General features: G+C 46.6%; 1 protein-coding gene across 3 annotated transcripts in view; it reads right to left on the reverse strand.

The window, feature by feature from the left end:
* Positions 1-21186, reverse strand: part of LOC147692563 (acylamino-acid-releasing enzyme-like) — a 526970-nt gene that overhangs the window by 116771 nt on the left and 389013 nt on the right. For all 3 annotated transcript variants that reach the window (XM_086938783.1, XM_086938782.1, XM_086938784.1), the window contains exon 19: positions 12010-12098. In XM_086938783.1, the coding sequence (XP_086794909.1) occupies positions 12010-12098 (89 nt within the window). The remainder of the gene's footprint in view (positions 1-12009; positions 12099-21186) is intronic.

A 21186-nucleotide genomic window follows, 5' to 3' on the forward strand; every position in this document is an offset into this window, starting at 1 on the left:
AATAGTTAGTGCTTGTAGCTCACTAACTTTTCTAAGAGAAGTGATGGCCACTAGGAAAGCAACTTTCCAAATTAGAAACTGGAGCTCACATTTGTGTAGAGGTTCAAGGGGAGGAACCATTAGTCTTGTGAGGACAATGTTTAAATTCCACACAGGTGAGGGTGGTACACTGGGAAGAATTATCTTTTTGAGTCCTTCCATAAATGCTTTGATGGCAGGTACTCTGAAAAGTGATAAGAGCTGTCTATTTTGTAAATAGGCTGCTATGGCAGCGAGATGTAACCTAATAGATGAATAGGCTAAGTTACACATTTGGAGATGTAGTAGGTAACCTATGATGTGTTGGATAGACACATTGATGGTGTTGTTATGACAATATATGACGAATTGTTTCCACTTGGCTGCACAGCAGTTTCTAGTGGTGGGCAATCTAGCCACTTTAATAACGTCCGTACAGTCCGGGGGAAGGTTAAGGTAACCAAATTCTAAGACCTCAGGAGCCAGATCGCAAGGTTGAGCTTAGCTGGGTCCGGGTGTCTGATCTCTCCATGGTTCTGGATTAGGAGGTGTGGGGAGAGGTGTAGTTTTTGGTACGGAACTATGGAAAGTTCCAGTAATGTGGTGGTACACCGTTGTCTGACCCATGCTGGAGCAACTAGGACGAGGGTCAGTGAATGTTGGATGGGTGTGGATATCTGGCGGCAAAGCTTGGGCATTTGGCGTTTTCGTATGTGGCGAAGAGGTCTATGACTTGCGGATGAAGTTCCCACTCATGAATCTGTTGCGTTTGACAGCTTAACAGGTCGGCTATGTAGTTCTTGACTCCCGGGACATGTTGGGCTATGAGAAAAACGTTCTGAGGTATAGCCCATCTCCATATGCTTTGGGCTAATTGGAAGAGCTGTAAGGAATGTGTCCCGCCTTGTTTCTGTATGTAGTACATGGTGGTCATGTTGTCCATGCGGACTAGGACAGCCTTGCACAATATTAGTTTTTGGAATGCCTTAAGGGCTAGGAAAATGGCTAGTAACTCCAGGTGGTTGATGTGGAGTAACTTTTGTTGAGGAGTCCACCTACCCTGCATGGTGTGATGTAATAGAACGGTCGCCCTTTGGAAAGGTTTTTGGTGTTCCACCACTGCAGAGAGCGATGAGTGCCGCCGTCCATCAACACCAGATCTGTTAGCTGAGCCTGGTTCCACTGACGTGCTAAGCACTCTTGGAGAGGACGCATCTGGAGTCTTGCGTGAGGCACTATGAATATGCATATAACTATGCAAGAGGCCATCATCCCTATGAGCTGCATGAACACTCGAGCTGGAAGTGAGTGTTGGGGCTGATATTTGGTTGTAAGGGTTTGCATGGTTGCTATCCTGGCTGGACTGGGATATGCAAGCTCTTTTGAGGTGTCTATTGTGGCACAGAGGTACTGTTGTATGAGGGACGGTTACAGATGGGACCTTGCGTGGTTTATGGTAAATCCCAAGTTGTGGTGTAATTGAATTGTGGTGTGAGTGTGATGTACATACTGACTGTATGAGCTGGCTTTTATGAGCCAGTCGTCCAAATATGGGAAGACGTGAATGTGTTGTCTTCTGAAGTGAGCTGCAACTACCGCTAGGCACTTGGTGAATACCCGAGGTGCTGTGGTGACTCCGAAAGGGAGTACCTTGAATTTGGAGTGCTGTCCGTCTACTACAAACCTGAGATAAGGAGTCACCAAAGGTAAGTAACTTTTTCATCTGATCGAGATTTCTAACCGCAGATTCCATACCTGAGAATAGATACCAAAGCAATGCCTCCATGGAGGTGGGTCTGCTAAACAGTCTCACACTACAAAGTTGTGCAAGACTGAATGGACAAAATGCCCGACTGCCGCACCGGACTGCCCAGGCAGCAGTGCTTGGTGAACGTGTGGAGAGAACCCCACGTTGCTGCTTGGCAAATGTCCAGGCCTGGAACTTTGCATGCTAACACAGTGGTTGCAGCCTTCGCTCTAATGGAATGAGCATGCAAACCCTAAAGGGGTTGCTTCTTGGCTAATGGGTAGCAGGCTGTAATGCAAAGCATGACCCATTGGGAGATGGTCTGTTTCTGCCCAGCCTTCTCCTTTTTGGCTCCAACATACCCCATAAAGAGTTGGTCGTCCACCGGATCTCGTTTTGGCGGTCAAGGTAGAATAACGCCGCTCTTTTTGGGGCCAGTCGATGACGTGGCTTCTCCTGGGAGAGATGTAGTGGAGCATCAAAGGTAGGCAGTGTGATGGACTGGCGTACTTGAAAGGGAGCCACAACTTTTCAACAAAAAGAAAGCTTTAGGGCGAAGAACCAGCTTGTCTGGGAAGATGGTTCGGTATGGAGGCTTGGATGACAAGACCTGGAGCTCACTGACTCTCTGGCAGATGTTACTGACACTAGGAAGGCCATCTTGATGGTAAAGAACCTGAGAGGACAGTTGTGTAGTGGTTCAAAAGGAGCGCACATCAGAAATGCGAGTACTAGATTAAGGTCCAACTGTAGCATGATAAAGGGAGAAGGTAGAAACTTGTGTTGAAGACCTTTCAAAAATCTATTCACAACAGGGGTTTTGAAGAGGGATAACTTTTCTAGCAACCGCAGAATGGCTGAGATGGCAGAAAGGTAGCCATTTAAGGTGTCTAACGCAGAGCCCTGCTGGAAAAACGAAAAAGAAATAGAAAGACCAGAGAAAGGGGAGCAGAAAGAAGGTCAACTTGCTTTTCTGTACACCAAGCCTCAAACTTGCTTCAGCGGCAGGGCATATACCGTTGTGGTGGAGGGTTGCCTGACTGCCAAGAAAACAATGCAGACTTCAAGTGGAAGGTCGAAAGCGGTCAACTGTCGCAACTAAATCTCCACAAATGAATTTGGTGCATTGACAGGTTCGGCTGGAGAACCCTTCCCTGCTGCTGCGACAGAAGATTCGCCTGAAGAGGCAGCCTGATCGGAGGACCGATTGCCATGCTCGGGATACCACACTCCCCGAGCCCAGACAGGAGCTACAAGGATGACTTGGGTCTAGTCATTCTTGATCTTCTTGAGAACACTGGGAAGGAGTGGTATGGGCAGAAACGCATGCAGGAGAGCTTAGCTCCACTCAAGACCAAAAGCTTCTCCGAGCGTTGACATTGAATGTTCTCAGCGCTGCGAACAGATATAACCAAGGCTCTCTCCACTGCCGAACGGAACCTTGCACCACCTCCAGATAGAGACGGCATTCGTGATCCACTGAACACCTTCAGCTGAGCTTGTCCACCCTCGCGCTCCGAGAGCCCATCAGGTGTTGAACCACCAGGAATATATGCCCTTGTGTTTCAGCTATGTTCAGAGGTGCAGTCTATGCCTGCTCTAGCCTTCCCATGATGGAGGGTAGAAAGGCTTTCAATGACAGCCGGATAGCCCGGAGATTCAGTAGTGGATGTGGAGTCCAGATTCTGCAAGGGACCAGAGGTCTCTGATCTTCGACTCCGCCCTATCCCAAGAGTGACGCATCTGTCACCACTGTCGGATCTGGTTGGGGAAGGAAGAGGGGTCTGAAGCAGACCCAATGCCGGTTTGTTAACCACCACTGCAGAACTTTTGCAGGTCCCTCCGAGATCTGGACCATGTCGGAGAAATTTCCTTGATGCTGAGCCCACTAGAACTTCAGGTCCCACTGCCAGCTGGCATGTGTCAAAAGCAGGTTGTAGGAGGCCATGAGGCCCAGCAGATTCAGAGTCAGTCTCACCGAAACCCAGAATAGACGCTGAAACATCGGTATTATAGCATGAATGTCCTTGACTCACCGTATAGGAGTATAAGCCAGAAACTGCACCATGTCCAGAACAGCTGCGATGAAAGAGCATCTGAGAGGGAGTCAGGTGTGACTTTGGTAGGTTAATAGTGAACCTCTGCGACTGCAGAAGGTCCGTTGTAGTCTGGAGGTGGGAGACGACAGACTTGTCTAGACTGCCTTCAAAAGCTAGTCATCAAGATACGGGAAGACTGGTATCCTGAGCTCCGCAGATGAGTTGCAACCACCTCCATCACCATGTTGAACACCCAATGGCCGCTGGTAAGGTCAAAAGGGAGCATAGCAAATTGAATGTGATTGTGGCCCACCTTGAGCCTCAGGTTCACCTGTGAGCAGGCAAGACAGGAATTTTGGCTACATGCGACCTTCAAGTTCACTGCTGCCAACCAGTCTCCTGAGTGGAGGGCAGGTAGGGCTTGAGCAAGCGTTAGCATTTAGGATTTTTCCTTTTTCAGGAAAACCTTGAGGACGCAGGTCCCAGATAGGAAGAAGGCCTACATCCTTTTTTGGGCACCAGAAAGCGAGAACAATTCCACAATTTACTTCTGACTATGGCACCCTCTCTATTGCTCCCTTGACCAAGAGAGCCACCACTTCCCGGCAGAGTAAGGAGAGATGGTCTTCTGTCAGCCTGTCACAAGTGGGTGGTATGGATGGAGGGGTAGTTAAGAAGGGGAGGGAGTAGCCTCTTCTGACAATTTGGTGAACCCAGTGGTTTCCCATGATGGTTGGAGGGTGAACTAAAGAGGTTTGGAGGCTGTGGCCGCCAGGGAAGGGTGGGTGGGTGGTGGGGGGTTTGGGGCTACTGTGTACTCTGCCATGCAGAGGCTGGGCAGCTTGCATGCCGTGGTGGCTGGGCAGGTAACGACATGTCTGGAAGCCTGTTCCGTGCCCACAAACGGAGCAAAAGATGGACTGTAGTTGGCGGGGGGCAAATGAAAGTCCCAAGGACCTGGCCATAGCAGTGCTATCCTTGAAGCATCCAGAGCAGAGTCCTTCTGCTCTCTAAAGAGACAGGCACCATCAAAGGGGATGTCCATAAGAGAAGCTTGGACATCCCCTTGATAGCCAGTCATAGTCAGTCAAATGTGGCGCCGTAAGGCCACCGACAAAGAAACTACTTTGCCTAGCGAGTCAGTCATGTCGAGCCCACATCGGATCGTGAACTTGGCTGTGTCTCTCCAGTCTACAATAATTTGGGAGAGTGTGGCCCGGGCCTCCTCCAAGACCATGGCCAGCACATGTGCAACCGAATCCCACAGTGCATGGGAGTAAAGTCACAAGAAGGGACGCGATGTTCATGGACCACAGTGCTAGGCTGGCAGAAGAAAACAGTTTCTTCCCTAAGGTATCCAGCCTCTTGGATTCTCAATCTGGTGGGGATGTAGGGAATGAGCCAGGCTTACACGGGAAGTGGAGGCTTGGGCCACCTAGCTCTCCGGGCTAGGGTGTTGTGTGAGGAAATTGGAGTGCCCTCGGGCAGGGCGATGGTGGTGGGCAATTGTCCAGTTTACAGGAGCTCCTGTGCCGACCCTGGACCAGGTCCCACGCAGGACGTCCCTAAGGGCTTCATTAAATGGGAGAAATGGTTCAGAGGGGGTCTCTTCTGGCTGAAGCACCTCGGGCAAGAAGTTAGTCTTGACTGCCACTGAAGGCCGATTAAGGTCTAGGACCTCGGCCGCTATTTTCACCACCATAGGAAAAGAGGATCCCTACTCCGTAGCCACAATAGGGGGAGAGACCATGCCAGTATCTGGGGAGGTGTCCAGTCCACTGGAGTTTGCCAATTCCTCACACCAGTCCCTGTTGGGGTCTAGGGGCTTGTATTCGTCAGGGTTCAGTGGCCACTCCAAATCTTCCCAAAATCCTAGCTCATGGGAATAAGTCTCAGGCTCCAGTCTGGAAGGCAAGGCTCCAGTCTGGAAGGCAAGGCTCCAGTCGGTGCCGTGCGACGCCCCTCCGTCTCATTGTCAGAATCGGAGAAGAGAATGGGGACGGTGGAATTGACATGGGGACTGGCATCGAGGAAGGTTGAGGTGGTACGAGCGGAACTAGTCAGGATCCATCCGTGGATCTAAGAGGCCTGACTGACCCTAGGGGTGGAGCTGCCAGCAGGATTCCGGTAGGGGCCCCTCCCAAACATTCACAGCCTGAAGGTGCGCCAGTAGGGATGGGCACCCAAATATGAGGAGCATGGCCTCAAAATTCATGGAGTTGGGTGAGGTTTGCTCCAGGTCCTGGAAACTCGGGGCAGTGAGGAGCCAGCCCATGTGCAGGCTCATCAACAGAGCCAGGCTTCGAATTACGCTCCCTCATCTCGCCGGATGACTTTGAAGGACGGACCTCCCAGACTTCTAACTCTTTTTCTTTTTGTGGGACTTATCTTTATGCTTGGACAACTTTGACAAAGATCGATGGCTCTGTGACTGATCCAGTGATCTTCCTCTCAACTGGGATCGAGACCATCGAGCGGCAAGGAACTGGAGGCACCGTGGCTTAAAGCTAGCTTTCCCAGTGGACATCCCTGCCACACCAGGAGAAAGATCTAAAACAACTTTGACAAAAAGTCAAAAGGGTCAGTCAAAACATTGAGGGTAGCTCTCTCTGGATCTGTGCCGACTGTGCGGAAATAAAAGAACAGACATCAGCCTGCTGGGGTGGCACCTATTTAGACTACATGCACGTCACTTTTGGTGCAGATGACCCCATGCGGAGCCAAATGACACCAATTACCGGCACACAGCGGTACTGCTCATGAAAAACCTCTGGATCCAGTCTGACGCCTGAGGGTAATTCGCAGGTAAGGAATTTGAGGCTAGAAGGCTCCATCAGATATCATTTTCTTCAATTTACAAGTTAGCATCTCAAATCATGTAAGAATCTTAAAATTCAAATAACTGTCAGACTCAACTTCGTTGTTGAGTGGTTCGCTAAGAAGTTTTGTTTTAAATCATTTCATCATGGTATAGAGAAGACATATTCAGTCTGTAATGTTTTCTAGTCTTTCTTAGTCGAATGTCTGCTATAGTGTAGGGCGTACCTCCTCTATCTCAACAGGGAGAACCAAAGGTGGTGCATCAGGAATTGATAACCATCATAGTCCAGCAAGTGTCTAAGCTATGGGTACCATGTGTGCTGCTTGTGCTATAGTGTCTGCACACATCCATGTCTCCATTTTGGAGATAAACAGGCATTAAGCACAGTGCTTTCGATTTGTGTTAAAAGACAAAAATGACTTAGAGAGCTATTACAACAGGCTTCCTTTCCTCAAGTGTTTACTACAAGGAAATACACACTGGGAATCGTTAAGTTTCACATTTCGCAAATAAATCTCTTCCAGGCAAAGGGATCCACTCAGAATCTACAGAAATTGATCCTGTAGCTCCACATACACATTCATACATGATCGTGTATTCTCTCCCATGGTTATGTAGTAAGGTCAGCACTCAAATGCATTTGCCTACAATAATGTTCCTTTTTGTATGGGGATCCCTCTGCAAATACTAGTGAAGCGAGATCCCATCACCCCTTTCCACATCCCATTCTCTCAGCTACCAGGATGAGATCATCATCTAAGAGGGTGGAGAAAAATAGTAACCAACTTGGGGTCTGGGCATAAGGGTTAACCTGGAGGCTCTCCTACCTGACCAATTACTGGGGGTGCCTAACTAACATCAGGTTTACAGAGTCTCACCCTGAGGGACCAGCGTGACAAAGTTCCACATGGGAAGTACCCAATCTGTTCTATGTCATCTAACTCCCAGAGTGTGAGGTCTGCCCACGTATCTCGTTTACTGTTCCCCTGCTAAATTTGTCAGCATCCAGATCCAGGACCCTCAAGTCCTACTACAGTGTTGGGAGGTCTGGTCTTGCATATCAGGAGTAATCCACTGCAGACTCAGGGAAACATAGTGCTCCACTTCACAACGCCTAGATGCCCTGAAATGTGTCCACATTCTGTGAGATGACTGGCAAGTAGAGATCTCCCCGGGGAATAATCAATGGATGCATGTTGTATCCATGCCCTACACCTGCTCTTAGTATTTCTCCTCCTTACTAACTTAATCAGCTAGAACAATTTCAGACTTTCCCCATCTTCCATCTGCCCAAGCATGAAGATAGATCACGCATACTGACAATGGATTATTCCCCCCACCCCACCCATTTTTTTTCTTCAATTTCCCCCAGCCTGGAAAAGATACTAGTAAGTGGTCAGTGTTACCTCTCTCGTATGAATAATGCATCACACCCCCCACAATGTACGTAAACATGAGGAGAAAAACATGTGTGAATGCCTATTGCATAGCTTGTTCCTGAACACCTTTTTTCGGTGACATATGAGATCGCAAACTATCAGAAAAATATATGTACTCTGACACATGCCTAAAAAAAAAAGTTTGAATGGATTTTTCACCAAACCAGGAAAAAGCACCAAACGATGAAAAGGCTGCAGCGCCATAAATATTTGGGGAACACCGATTCAGAAGCGCAGAGAAAAAGCTGGGAAATCTCATTTTACACGAGTCATAAAACTGTTAGCAGACCTCACCTTATAACTGAATTTCACCATCTACAGCAAATTTGTCAAGCTAATAGATTTTCTACCAATATTTATTTTTTCCAGGTTAGGTGCAGAAAGGTCAAGAGGGGGCAAAGTCATTAAGGGTGCAAAAATGGAAAATACCATGAAACGATGAGACAACGCTGTACCTCTACAATGAACCACTCAGCACAACACTGCATGCCTTCAATAACCAGTTATCTTCATCTCATATAGTTATGCCTATTCACAATTAATATGCTCCCAGAAACAAGGTTGAGACCTTAAAATATTGCATCCGTGGAAACGAAATCCATTTAGGTGACGCCTTAAATAAAAGTACTTTAACTCCACAAATGACCAACTATGCCATCTAGCCCAGATGTTAACGAAAACCAAACTTTGTATCCTCTTCCAGTGCCCAAATCCAGAATCACGCCAGAGTCCCTTTGCTTGATGCCATCCTCAAGCTACCAGCGCCTAAATAGCTAACAAAAATGTCCCTATTGGGACAGAAATGTCATCCTCCATGGCTTGGTATGCACCACTGCCATGAGATCCTCTGCAACATGTCTTTATATGTTATTGATTTTTTTTGACTTTGCACACATTACAAATATGGGTGTGTGCTGAGAACTCTCTGCGAATAGGCATGTGACAAACAGAAAAGCCTTGGAGCTGATGAGACGCACCAAGTGATCCCAGAGTTAAATTCTGCCAGCAATGCGAGGGATAAAATGCTTCAGAGTTCATTGACTGGTATCCATGCCAGACGACTCTCCTGCCAATTTGGGCAAACAGCTGAACCCCTGTGTATCATCAAGTTGTCCCATTGGTATCCTCCTTGGTTCCACCTCACCTTCTGGTCTACCAAAAAGGAGATCATTAAGGTAGCCAGGTAATAGGCGTTAAAGGACCGTAACTTTGCAAACCAAACTGAACTCGGCCTAGCAGCTGAGGAAATTTTATTACTTGAAAATCGGACTGCAGGTATGCCAAAATTCCTTCCACGCCAAAGACTTTCTCTTGGAAGCGTCAAGAGTCATCAGCACAGAGTCTTGGGATCCAGTTGCAGTGGCACTTAGTGATAAATGTATTCGGCCACTGAGTATCACTATTGTGCTGCTCTCACTCCAATGTAATTGTTACTGCTTTGTGGTGGGCTCTGCAGCTCAATTTTGGGTGGAATTCTTGGGCTAGTGTGACACCAGAGAAAGCACCATAGAGAAGTACTGTGAGTCCCATCCCGGGACTGGCCCCCATGGCAGTGGTCCCTTAGCAGAGGACAGCCACTCCTGCTTCCTGTGACCGCTTCACGCATGGGCTGAACATAATGCGCGAGAGTGGCAGACTCAAAAGGTCAGAAGAGTGGGCGGAGCCCCAAAAACCACAGAAGACAGCAGTTAAGTGACAACAGAGGGTGAAAACTGATTCATTAAAAGCTAAATGTGGGGGGTATCGCTCTCCCTGACATCAAGCGATATTATTGGGCATCCCAATTGAGCGCCATTAATCATGGAATGTATGGACCCAAATTGAACCCCGCGTTTGCTATGGACAGGTGGTTGTTGCCAGAGGGAGATTATTATAGAGCACTATACTCGAGGTCGGCTGGTAGGGATCTGTCGGGACCTACGAGGACTGCGGTGCGTATGTGGTACAATGCGAATAACGCAATGGGATGGAAAGATCGCATGACTCTGGCGACCCCGCTTTTCGCATCTGAGAGGCTGGGTAACCTGTGTAAGACCAAGGGGTTTGAAAAGTGGGACCTGATTGGTATTAGCAAGGTAGGAGACCTCTGGGTCAAGGGAAACATCAAATCATTTGATGAGCTGAAGACAGAATTTCATTTAAGTGATAGGGAATACTTTCGATATGTTCAGGTCCGTCATGCCTTGAAGTCTATTCTCTCGGAGGGTGAGAAGATCCCGGAGTCGTCTCCGCTTGAGGACAGGGTGCTGGATGGTCATGTACCTGACAGTACTATCTCCTTGATCTACAAGAAACTAATTAATGATAGGGCTGACCTACTGATGCAGCTCCGGGACTTATGGACCCGAGATGGCCTAGAGTTAGACGACGAGGACTGGCAGTCGGCGATCTCCTCTCCCAAGGAGGTTGCGATTCCGGCTCGTCTCCGGTTAGTGCAGCTTAAGATACTCCACAGGGTCTATGTTACTGGCCCCAGTCAGGTTAGAATGGGATTTTCTGAGGAGGGATTGTGCAAGCGGGGATGCGGATTGGTTGGGACGTTTCTCCACATTATCTGGGAGTGTCGTGAGGTGACAGTCTTCTGGAATGAGGTGTATAAAACGATGGAGGAAGTTACAGGTGTCGCTCTTTTGCCCGAGGCCAGGCGCTGTTTGTTAAACGTTTGGGAGCCAACAGATTACAATACGGCACAGACTCAGAGGGCAACCCTTGGGAATATGATCGCCAAAAGGGATATAGCACAGTTGTGGGGGTCCCAGAGGTCACCGACAGTTGAAGCATGGAGGGAGAATATGGACTGGGCGATGTTTAGGGAGAAAACAGTATACATTGTATGGGGGCGACCCCGTAAGTGGAGCAAGATATGGGGTTCCTGGAACAGTTATCGTGGTGACATTTGCACTCCTCCCAGGGCGACCAACGCTGATGCTCCGCTTTCCCCCTAACCTCACGTTCCTACTGCTGTATTATCTTAACATTGCATTGACTCTTTTCTCCCCCCTTCCCTTTCCCATTGTCGACTGAACATGATTCTGTACTGCCTTTTCCTCCCTCGTTTGAACTGGTATTTTGTATATTGTATTTTATTGCCTTGTTTGTTTATAACTTTTCAATAAAAAGAAACAAAAAACAAAAAACAAAAAAAAGCTAAATGTGCACAATTACCTGAAAGTCGCACCGGAGAGGCTATTACTTACAGAACTCACTCCTCAGTGTCCCAGATAAACAGTCAAGGACTTGACTGCAGAAAAGCCCTTGTAATCAACAACTAGCAGCCCCATTTGATAAAACTTGATGTCATTGTTTATGTGTGGCAATTACTTTGTAAAGTGCTTTTTCCCCATTTAAATCAAAGCACTGAGTGTACCTCGATTTATTAATTATTATAAGTATGTTCATTGGGCTCTGAGTGTCTAGTCCATACCACATGTACTTTGGATCACAATGTCTAGCTATATTGAGGATGAAGCGCTAACATGGTGTACTTGGTGCTCAATGTTGGGTCCAAAAGTAAGGATAACACAGGACAACAAACACAAAACCCCCAATTGACACAACTGGAATCATGGAACCTGTTACTCTTATGCCCTCAAACCAGTTCCTTAGGTCACTAATTTCCTTTTCTTTGTTTCTATTTTTAGTCAGGCTGCTCCTGTAATGCCACCTTTTGAGCTTTTCAAACCACATTCAAATGGCCACTTCATGCAAAGTAGAGAGCAATTTTTATTTTAGGCTGAAGATATGTTATGCAATAAGTGCTCTCTGCCAGCACCTCATGACACATGAATGGCTGCTTGATACATACACTAATGAGCCTCTCATCTGTTATAGGTGCTAAAGATAAATTGTCACATGTGCCCAAAGAACTACTGATGGTCATGGGACATTTTCTAAGCAAAAGATGCACTACATTTTCCTGCAACATGCTACACTAGTATTGCTTACCTGTACATCCTTAACATCCTGGTCTCCTACATTGCCTGGAAGAGAGAAGACGCAGTCCTGTCCGAATCCCAGAGACCCTCTGTAGTTCACTAAATTGAGACAAAATATGATATTTAAGAACAGATAAGCCACTCTGTAAGCAAACCCATAAACAAAGTGACATCTACCCACACACTAGTAGAACACTGGTGCATGTATTAAAAACTGAAAGTAAAGAGTGGCCAATCAATTGGAAAAGGGGATACAAGAACCTAGTATTATTTAAAACTCCACTGGATACAGCTTTGGGAAATTTCTTTAGTTATAGAATTCTGCTCTGCCCATTAAATACCACCCATAACTTCACAAAAATATAAAGGAAAATGCTACTTACCAGTATGCATCTGTTCTCGGCATGTAGAGCTGCAGATTGCTACACTTAGCATTAGATCGCCACCTAGTGTTGGGCTTGGATGATTGCATGTTGTTGTCGTCTTGGAAGAAGTCTTTGTAGTCACAAGATAGGTGACTCCTCCCTTGGACGATAGTGCCCATGGTCATCGGCTCCATCCTTAGATTGTTTTTCGCCATAATGGGAAATGATGGAGTTAGTAGAAGTAAAGAAAAAGATGTCCATGTGCGTGCATCTAAGTAAGATAAAACTGGAACAGATACAGGTCCCGGGGAGGAAGGAGGGCGTATAGTAATCTGCAGCTCTACATGCCAAGAACAGATGCATACTGGTAAGTAGCATTTTCCGTTTGAGGCATATGAGCTGCAGATACTACACTTAGCATCGATTGTGCAGCACTGTCTCCCCTAGCGGTGGTCACCTGTATCTGTGGCAGTAGTTTGAAAGAGAGTTTTAAGGACAGCTTGGCCTACTGCAGCTTGCTGCTTGGCTTGCACATCAACACAGTAGTGTTTAGTGAAGGTGTGTGTTGTAGACCATGTTGCCGCCTTCCATATGTCCTCTAAGGGGATGTTTCCTAAGAAAGTCATAGAGGCTCCCAGTTTGCCTGTGGAGTGCGCTCTAGGAGGAACTGTTAATGTACGTTTTGCTTTTTGATAGCATATTTGTATACATTTTACAATCCACCTTGCAATTCCACCTTTAGAGATGGGGTTGCCTTTATGAGGTGGAGAGAAAGCCACAAACAGTTGTTTTGCTTTTCGAAAATACTTAGCTCTATCTATATAGTAGAGAAGAGCTCTTTTAACATCTAGTGTGGGTAGAGCCCTTTCTGCTACAGAGTCTGGGTTTTGGAAAAACAAAGGTAACTCTACAGATTGGTTTAAATGAAAAGGAGTTTTGGAAGGAATTTTGGATTAGTTCTTAAAACCACTTTGTTACGATGTAGTTGTAAAAATGGTTCTTGTATTGTGAAAGCTTGTATCTCACTTACTCTTCTAAGAGAGGTAATAGCAATAAGGAAAGCTGTTTTCCACGTGAGGAATTGCAGTTCACATTTATGTAAAGGCTCAAAAGGGGTTCCCAAGAGTCTTGTAAGAACAATGTTTAGGTTCCACACTGGAGAAGGTGGCAACCTGGGTGGGATGATTCTTTTTAATATTTCCATAAATGCTTTAATTGCAGGTACTCTGAGAAGAGACAGATGTTGTCTGTTTTGTAAATATGCTACAATTGCTGCAAGGTGCAGGCGTATGGATGAATATGCCAAGTTACACCTTTGTAAATGTAAAAGGTAGCAAATGATATTCTAGATGGAAGCATCCAGGGGATCAATTTGGTCATTGTTGCAATAAATGGCAAATCTCTTCCATTTAGCAGCATAACAAGCTCTGGTAGTAGGTCTCAGGCCTCTTTAATGATGTTCATACAGTCTGGTGGTAGGTTAAGATAACCAAACTCTAAGACTTCAGGAGAGAGGTCGCCAGATTGAGTTGATTTAGGTCTGGATGTCGGATGTCTCCATGGTTCTGTGTTAGCAGGGATGGAGTCAATCGTAACTTTTGGTATGGAACTAGAGAGAGTTCTAGCAGTGTGGTGAAGCACGGTTGGCGTGCCCATGTGGGAGCTACCAGGATTAATTTGAGAGACTGTTGTCTAAGCTTGCGTACTACTAATGGTATTAGTGGTAGTGGCAGAAAAGCGTACGCAAATCTGACTGACCTGTTCATCCATATCGCATTCCCCTTGGACATCAAGTGTGGAAACCTGGCGGCGAAGGTTGGGCATTTTGCGTTTTCGTGTGTGGCGAACAGATCTATGTCTGGATGACCCCACTTGTGGAAGAATGGTTGAAGAACTTGCGGATGTAGTTCCCATTCGTGAATTTGTTGTGTCTGCCGACTCAACAGATCTGCTATTGGATTGTGAACTCCTGGAAGGTGCTCTGCCAACAGATATATGTTTTGTGGAATAGCCTATCTCCAAATGTTCTGTGTGAGCTGGGACAGTTGTAGAGAGTGTATTCCCTCCTGTTTTTGTATATAATACATGGCTGTCATGTTGTCCGTCCGGATTAAGACAGCTTTGTTTTGTACTTGGAATGTTTTGAGTGCTAAGAAAATTGCTAGGAGCTCTAGATGGTTGATATGGAACAATTTTGTTGACTGTTCCATTGTCCTTGAGTTGTATGATGTAGGAGATGGGCTCCCCATACTGTGAGAGATGAGTCTGCTGTGAGCACTAGTTGTGGAACAGGTTCGAGGAACAACTGCCCTTTTGTCAAGTTTTGGGTGTTCCACCACTGCAGAGAGCGATGTGTGCGGCTGTCTACCAACACCAGGTCTGTTAGATGACCTTGAGCCTGGTTCCACTGTTGTGCTAGACATTCTTGTAACGGATGCATTTGCAGTCTTGCATATGGTACTATGAAGATGCAAGATGCCATCATGCCTATTAGTCTCATGAACACTCTGGCTTGCAGAGATTGTTGGTGTTGAAAGGCTGTGACTAAGGCTTGAATGCTCTGTATCCTTGCTGGACTGGGATACGCTAGAGCTGTAGATGTGCTTATTGTAGCCCCTAGATACTGATGTATATGAGAGGGTTGCAGGTGCGACTTGGTGTAGTTGATTGTGAACCCTAAGTCGTGCAATGTTTGAATTGTCTGATGTGTTTGTTGGACACACTGATTGAATGACTTGGCTTTTATGAGCCAATCATCTAGATAAGGGAAGACATGTATTTGTTGTCTCCTGAGATGTGCTGCTACTACTGCTAGGCACTTTGTGAATACTCATGGTGCCGTTGTCACTCCGAATAGAAGGACTTTGAACTGATAATGTTGTCCTTCCAATACAAACCTTAGATACTTTCTGTGAGCAGGATGTATAGGAATGTGGAAGTAGGCGTCCTTTAGGTCTAGTGTTGTAAGGAAATCGCCTTGTTGCAGCAGTGGGAGCACTTGTTGTAAAGTGTTCATATGAAAATGATCTGATTGTATGTAATGATGGAGGGGCCTGAGGTTGAGAATTGGTCTTAGTGTCCCGTCCTTCTTGGGAATTAGAAAATCCAGCGAGTAAACCCCTGTTACTTGTTCTTGTAAAGGAACTATTTGTATTGCGTCCTTTTGTAGAAGTGACAGAACTTCTTGTTTGAGCAGAGTAAGGTGTTCTGTAGACATTGGACGCTGCCTGGGTGGTATGTGTGGAGGGGTTGCTGTAAGTTCTAGGCAGTAGCCATACTGGATAATCTGTCTTACACACTTGTCTGTTGTGATGGAGTTCCAGACAGGCAGGAATTGTGTTAATCTGCCCCCCACAGGAGTGGAATGCTGTTGGGGGAGCAGAGGGAAGTCACTGTTTTGTGGTGGAAGAGGTTTGATTATTGTGGTTAACCCGACCTCTTCCCTTGTTGTTATTCCCTCTATATCCTCCTCTAAAATATCCCTTGTTAGAGGATGTTTGTGTGTTAGATTTGAAGGATGTTGTATTGTCTGCACCAGTTTGTTTGGAGCCTCCTCTGTAGAATGAGCAACGAAAGGAACTTTGAGCTTGTGTGGACTGTAAAGCTCCCATAGATTTGGCAGTGTCCGTATCCTTCTTCATCTTTTCAAGTGCTGTGTCTACTTCTGGTCCAAACAATTGGTTTTGAATAAATGGTTGATTTAAAATGGTAGTTTGCACTTCCTGTTTAAATTCTGAAATGCATAGCCACGCATGTCTCCTAAGTACAACACTAGTATTTACAGCTCTAGATGCAGTGTCTGCTACATCTAGTGCACACTTGATTAAGGCATTAGAAATTAGCTTGCCTTCTTGTATAAGGTCGTTTGCCTGTGCCTTATATTGGTCAGGTAGATGTTCTAGTAGTTTCTCTAACTGATCATAATTAGGGCTCCCGGTTTTATGGTATTTATTTTTTTAACATTTCCGTCTGTATTTATCGATATTTATTACTTGGCCGTCTTATTGGTATTTATCCATATTTATTTTGCATCTTAAGACTAAACAGAGTCATAAAATGGTATATATCCACATTTTTTTAACTGTTAAACATGTACTCATACTTCGATCCCTGTCGACTTTTAGCAGATTAGGCATTCAAATATAACAAAACACTACAACCACATGTAAAGTTAGCATTGTATACAAATATACGTTAACTAATGTCTGTATTAAAGGAAATCTGATCCTGTTTTTTAACTCGACATGCTTTCTATCTGCTCAGCTGTTGGCCTGGTATTCATGAAGGGCAGCATGGAAAGTCACTCACAAATAGCACTATTTTCTGCTTTTAAATATAAATACAGAGAGAAAACATATTGTTTTCTGCCTGTATTTATCTATAAAAATCAGTAAAAAATGAAAACTGGGAGCCCTAATCATAATGATCCCTATAATATTTTTGTATGAATATCTTTTATTGCATTTCTTATTTGGATTGCATAACTTATCAAAGAATTTACAATGGAGACATATCTCAAAAATCGCGGTCATACAAAAGGTATATGTTGGCAACAACAGTTTGCTGTAATGTCATTACTTGCTATACATCATTTGCGGATCAAGTGTGTGGCCTATGGCACAGATACCTAAAAAACAATTAGCCAAGAAATGGTGTGGTCACAAAGGTAATAAGGAGAACATCATCCAAAGGGAATCAATGCCACTTCTTCAAAGGTGCCGGTAGGCTTTGAGAGCATATGAAACAAGAAAAAATGCAGGGCATACATGGCATCGCAATGTATCTAATCATGTGCATCAATATCCAGTGGTTCCGCTGCAATGGCACGCTCTCGGTCATGTTCCTCGGGAAAACGTGCCTGTCCACCAGGCCATAGTGTCACTACAACTGATCCCACTCGGACAGTTATCAGGGCAGGCCCAACGTGGTGTGCGTGTCATTCTATTTTCAGAACAATATACTTGTTTTTCAGAACTTTTAACCATAACATGATAAACAATGACATCATGAAGCGTGAAAAATCAAAAGCAAAGAAACAAAAGAATGGCTGGTCGTTTGTGCTGTGCTATCGCTAATGTGGGATATCCAATGCATAGTGCGGCTGTCCCAGGAAACGGGGGGGGGGGGGAGAGACACGCAGGTGGGGCAGTTCAAGGGGGAGGAGGGGTGGGGGAGAGGCAGGTGCATGAGGGGGGGGGCGGGCGCAATGGGGGCAACAACAGCCTCCGCTCTGGTACGGCGGGAGCCATATTTGTCTGGTTGAGTTGTGTGAGCGCGTCTTGTTTGTTCCGGCAGAGCCTTTACCCACGCCAGGGCCCAAGTGCAGGACTACAGTGCTGGACCACGTCTGTAGTTGACATCAAAGCCGCGAGTTGAGTCAGGTGGGGTGCGCCTAAGTAATTCCACTCTGAAGGCATGCCCGGTGAAAAGCGGCCAAGGTGTCATCCCAGGTCTGGGCTATGGGATATGCTCGGAGTCCAGCTGTTTCTTCCCTGTGCAAGGCTGTGCTTTCTGCTCTTGCCTAATTATGGAAGGAGCTGCGCCAATGTGCCGCCTGGGGGGGTTCACTGTTCTTCCAACGTTTAGTGATGAGCCTTTTTGCCGTTATCAAACCAAGATCCCAAAATCTAGTGGGAACTCTTGTCAGCTTCGTCCTTTTGTATAGACCTAGTATGCATGTTTCCCATGTGTGTTGCAGTTCCCCACCCACTCCCGCAGCCAAGGAGGCAGACACCACTTGCCAGTAAGCGTGCAGTGAGGGGCAGGACCAGAGCATGTGCAATAAGCCTGCATCGACTAGCCCACATCTCGAGCATGCAGACGTGTTAATTCCGAAATAGCGATTGATCTTGTCCAGGGATAAATATGCTCGATGTATGATGTAGAATTGGATAGTTTTAAAGCGGGAATTGCATGGAATATTAGTAGTGCCAGCCAGCGCCACTGCCCATTCCTTGTCAGTCCACTCCACAAGCGCTGGGAAGAAAATTGGGTGTGGATATAGAGGGCCTGCGCCAGCCAATGCACCACATGGGACCCATACCCCATTACGTGCAAGTATTGTATTAGCAGATGGGTTGGTAGTTCTTCAGAAAGGTCACCCCAGGCCTGTACCAGCGTGCGCTTGAGTGTTGCGTGTGTCAAAAACTGTCCTGCCGGGAGGCCTGTGACAGCAACCAATGTCTCAAACGGGACCAGTGCCCCCTCGGTGAATAAGTCTCCCACAGCGTCCACCCCAGCTTGCACCCAGCTACCCAGCACCGCCTCTGTGAGCACACCGTTGTCCCTGGGCATCCCTAACAATGGCAGGTTCGGAGCGTACGGCTTTGTGGAGCTAGTGAGTTTCAAACTTCTCGTATAGCACCTACGTGCTACCGCCAAGTGCAGCTGTGTCGGGCAGCGGGTTTTGGCCAAGTGGTGGAACAGTGTGTGTACTTGTGTGAGCCTCATGATAGTAGTATCCGTGGCTGTATCTGCCAGGTTTTTCCCACTCAACCAGCTGGTAGCCCACTGCAGTTGCGCTGCTAGGTAGTAGAGCTCCTGATTGGGGACTGCCAGGCCTCCAGCCTCCGTAGAGGCATAAAGCGTCTTCAGAGCCACTCTGGGCCGTCCCGTGTTCCAGATCAGGTTCCAGATTAAGGTCTCCAGCTCGCGAAATATACGCGTGGGGACATAGACCGGGAGATTAGCATAAAAATACAATAATTTGGGCAGCGCTATCATTTTCGTCAAAGTGACCCAGCTGGGCACGTTCAGAGGAAGTGTCTTCCAGAAGGCCATCTGCGCCTGCAGGGAGGAGATTGCCCTTATTAGATTACCCTCCAACACCTCAGTGAGGTCTCGATATATACCTATCCCAAGGTAACAGAACGTAGTTGAATACCAGACAAGCCTTTCGTCTTGAACTATAATTGTACATTCCGGCGTGGCTGCATCAAAAGAGTACACGCCAGATTTAGCCCAGTTGACCTTGAGCCCCGACATCTCTCCGAAGGTGCGGAAGATGGCAGTAAGCGCTAATGGGAAGCGAGTCAGGTCCCTAATATAGAGCAATAGGTCGTCAGCATACAGCGATACTGCGTGCATGCCATCGGCCAGGGGAATGCCCCAATCCGCGCCAGAGGCCTGCACCTGTGCCGCCAGAGGTTCCATCATCAGAGAGAAGATTAAAGGAGACATGGGGCATCCCTGCCGAGTCCCCCTGCGTACTCGAATAGGGTCTGAGAACAGCCTGCCCGTGCGGACCCGTACCGTGGGCCGCTGATACAGAAGCTCCACCATGCGGATGTAATAATCACCCAAGCCGTACTTCTGCAACACCAACACCAGGTAAGGCCATTCTACTGAGTCGAATGCCTTCTCAAGATCGAGCACTAGACATCCGGGATGAGGCCATTGATTTGTGGCGAAACTCTGCACCCCAAACAATTGCCGGATGTTGTGCGAGGTGCTACGGGCCGGTACAAAACCGGTTTGGTCGGTGTGGACAAGATCAGGCACCAGAGGAGCTAAACGTTGGGCCAGCGTGGAAGCCAGGATCTTGTAATCCATGTTAAGAAGAGCTAGTGGGCGGTACGATCCCAGTTGGGCCCCGTCTCTGCCAGGCTTCGGGAGAGAGATCAAGTTTGCTCCGTCCAGTGTGGGCGGGAGCGCAGAGTCGGCAATCGCCGCCTCATATATCCGCAATGGTTCAGGAATCAGAATGAGAGAATAAGCTTTGTAAAACTCAGCGGGTAGCCCATCGGGCCCCGGGGATTTGCCATTAGAGAGAGAGAAAATGTCTACTCTTAGTTCCTCAGATGTCAGCGGTGCACCAAGTTCGTCGCGTTGCGCGTCATCTATCTCGGGCAAGGGTAGAACAGATAGATACTCTGTTATATCAGCAGGTGAAGCCTGCAGTCGGGACTGATAAAGGTCTGTGTAATGTTCCACAAAGAATTAAGGGTCCCCCTACTGGGAGGGGAACGCTCCAGTGCACAACCAAAAGGACCGTAGTCTTATTCCATCAATGAATTGATCGACAAGTCTATGTGTTGTGGTTTCACAATTTAATTTTTCAAGCTGAATATTTTCCTGTGTTCATATTCATATTCATCTTTGTATGACAAACCAAAATTGTGTTATGGCACACTTGATACATCCATATTTATAATCCTCAAAAAAGATCCCGATGCATTTCGGGCCTGAGCCCTTTTTCAAGGGAATACTCTAAAATGAAAAACGGAATGAAGCCAGAATCAGTAATTAGGTTACATGAAAAAAATGTAAAAATGAGAAAATGTCTCACACGTGTAAATGCCCGAGAAAAACCGTGGTCTCTAAAAGGGTGTAAAGAAACTGAGGAAAGTGACGAGGTCTGCAGAAAGAAAGGCGGAAATCCGAGGTGCTACCAAGATCAAACCGTATGCCAAGTGGATTCGAAATCTAAAGTATGTGCAAAACCGGAATGTGCTCAAAACGTCAAAGCACTCGTGTACACAGACTGATATCCCCAGTGACTGAAAGATAACAACGTCGTGTTTGTGAGTAAAAAAGCGAGAGGGAACTCCCTCGTAAGTTACTTACTCGGTAAATCTGAAAGAAGTGCCTCGCGGAGAACCAGTGGGACGGCGGTGCAGTTAGTCAACATGCGCGAGTGAGTTAAGTATCGGTATAGTAAACAGGGAAGATGGTGAGTGGCGCGTGAGTGGAAAAAATGAAAGAAGGACCATGCTGGGATGGGGGAAAGTGAAGGAAACGGTCGCCATGTTGGACAAGTAAAAAATCAAGTAAATCAGAAATAGAGAAAAACATAAACATGTGAACTGCAGAAATGTTCAAAC

Source organism: Lissotriton vulgaris, chromosome 9, assembly GCF_964263255.1.
Source record: "Lissotriton vulgaris chromosome 9, aLisVul1.2, whole genome shotgun sequence".
Classification (NCBI taxonomy): Eukaryota; Metazoa; Chordata; class Amphibia; order Caudata; family Salamandridae; genus Lissotriton; species Lissotriton vulgaris.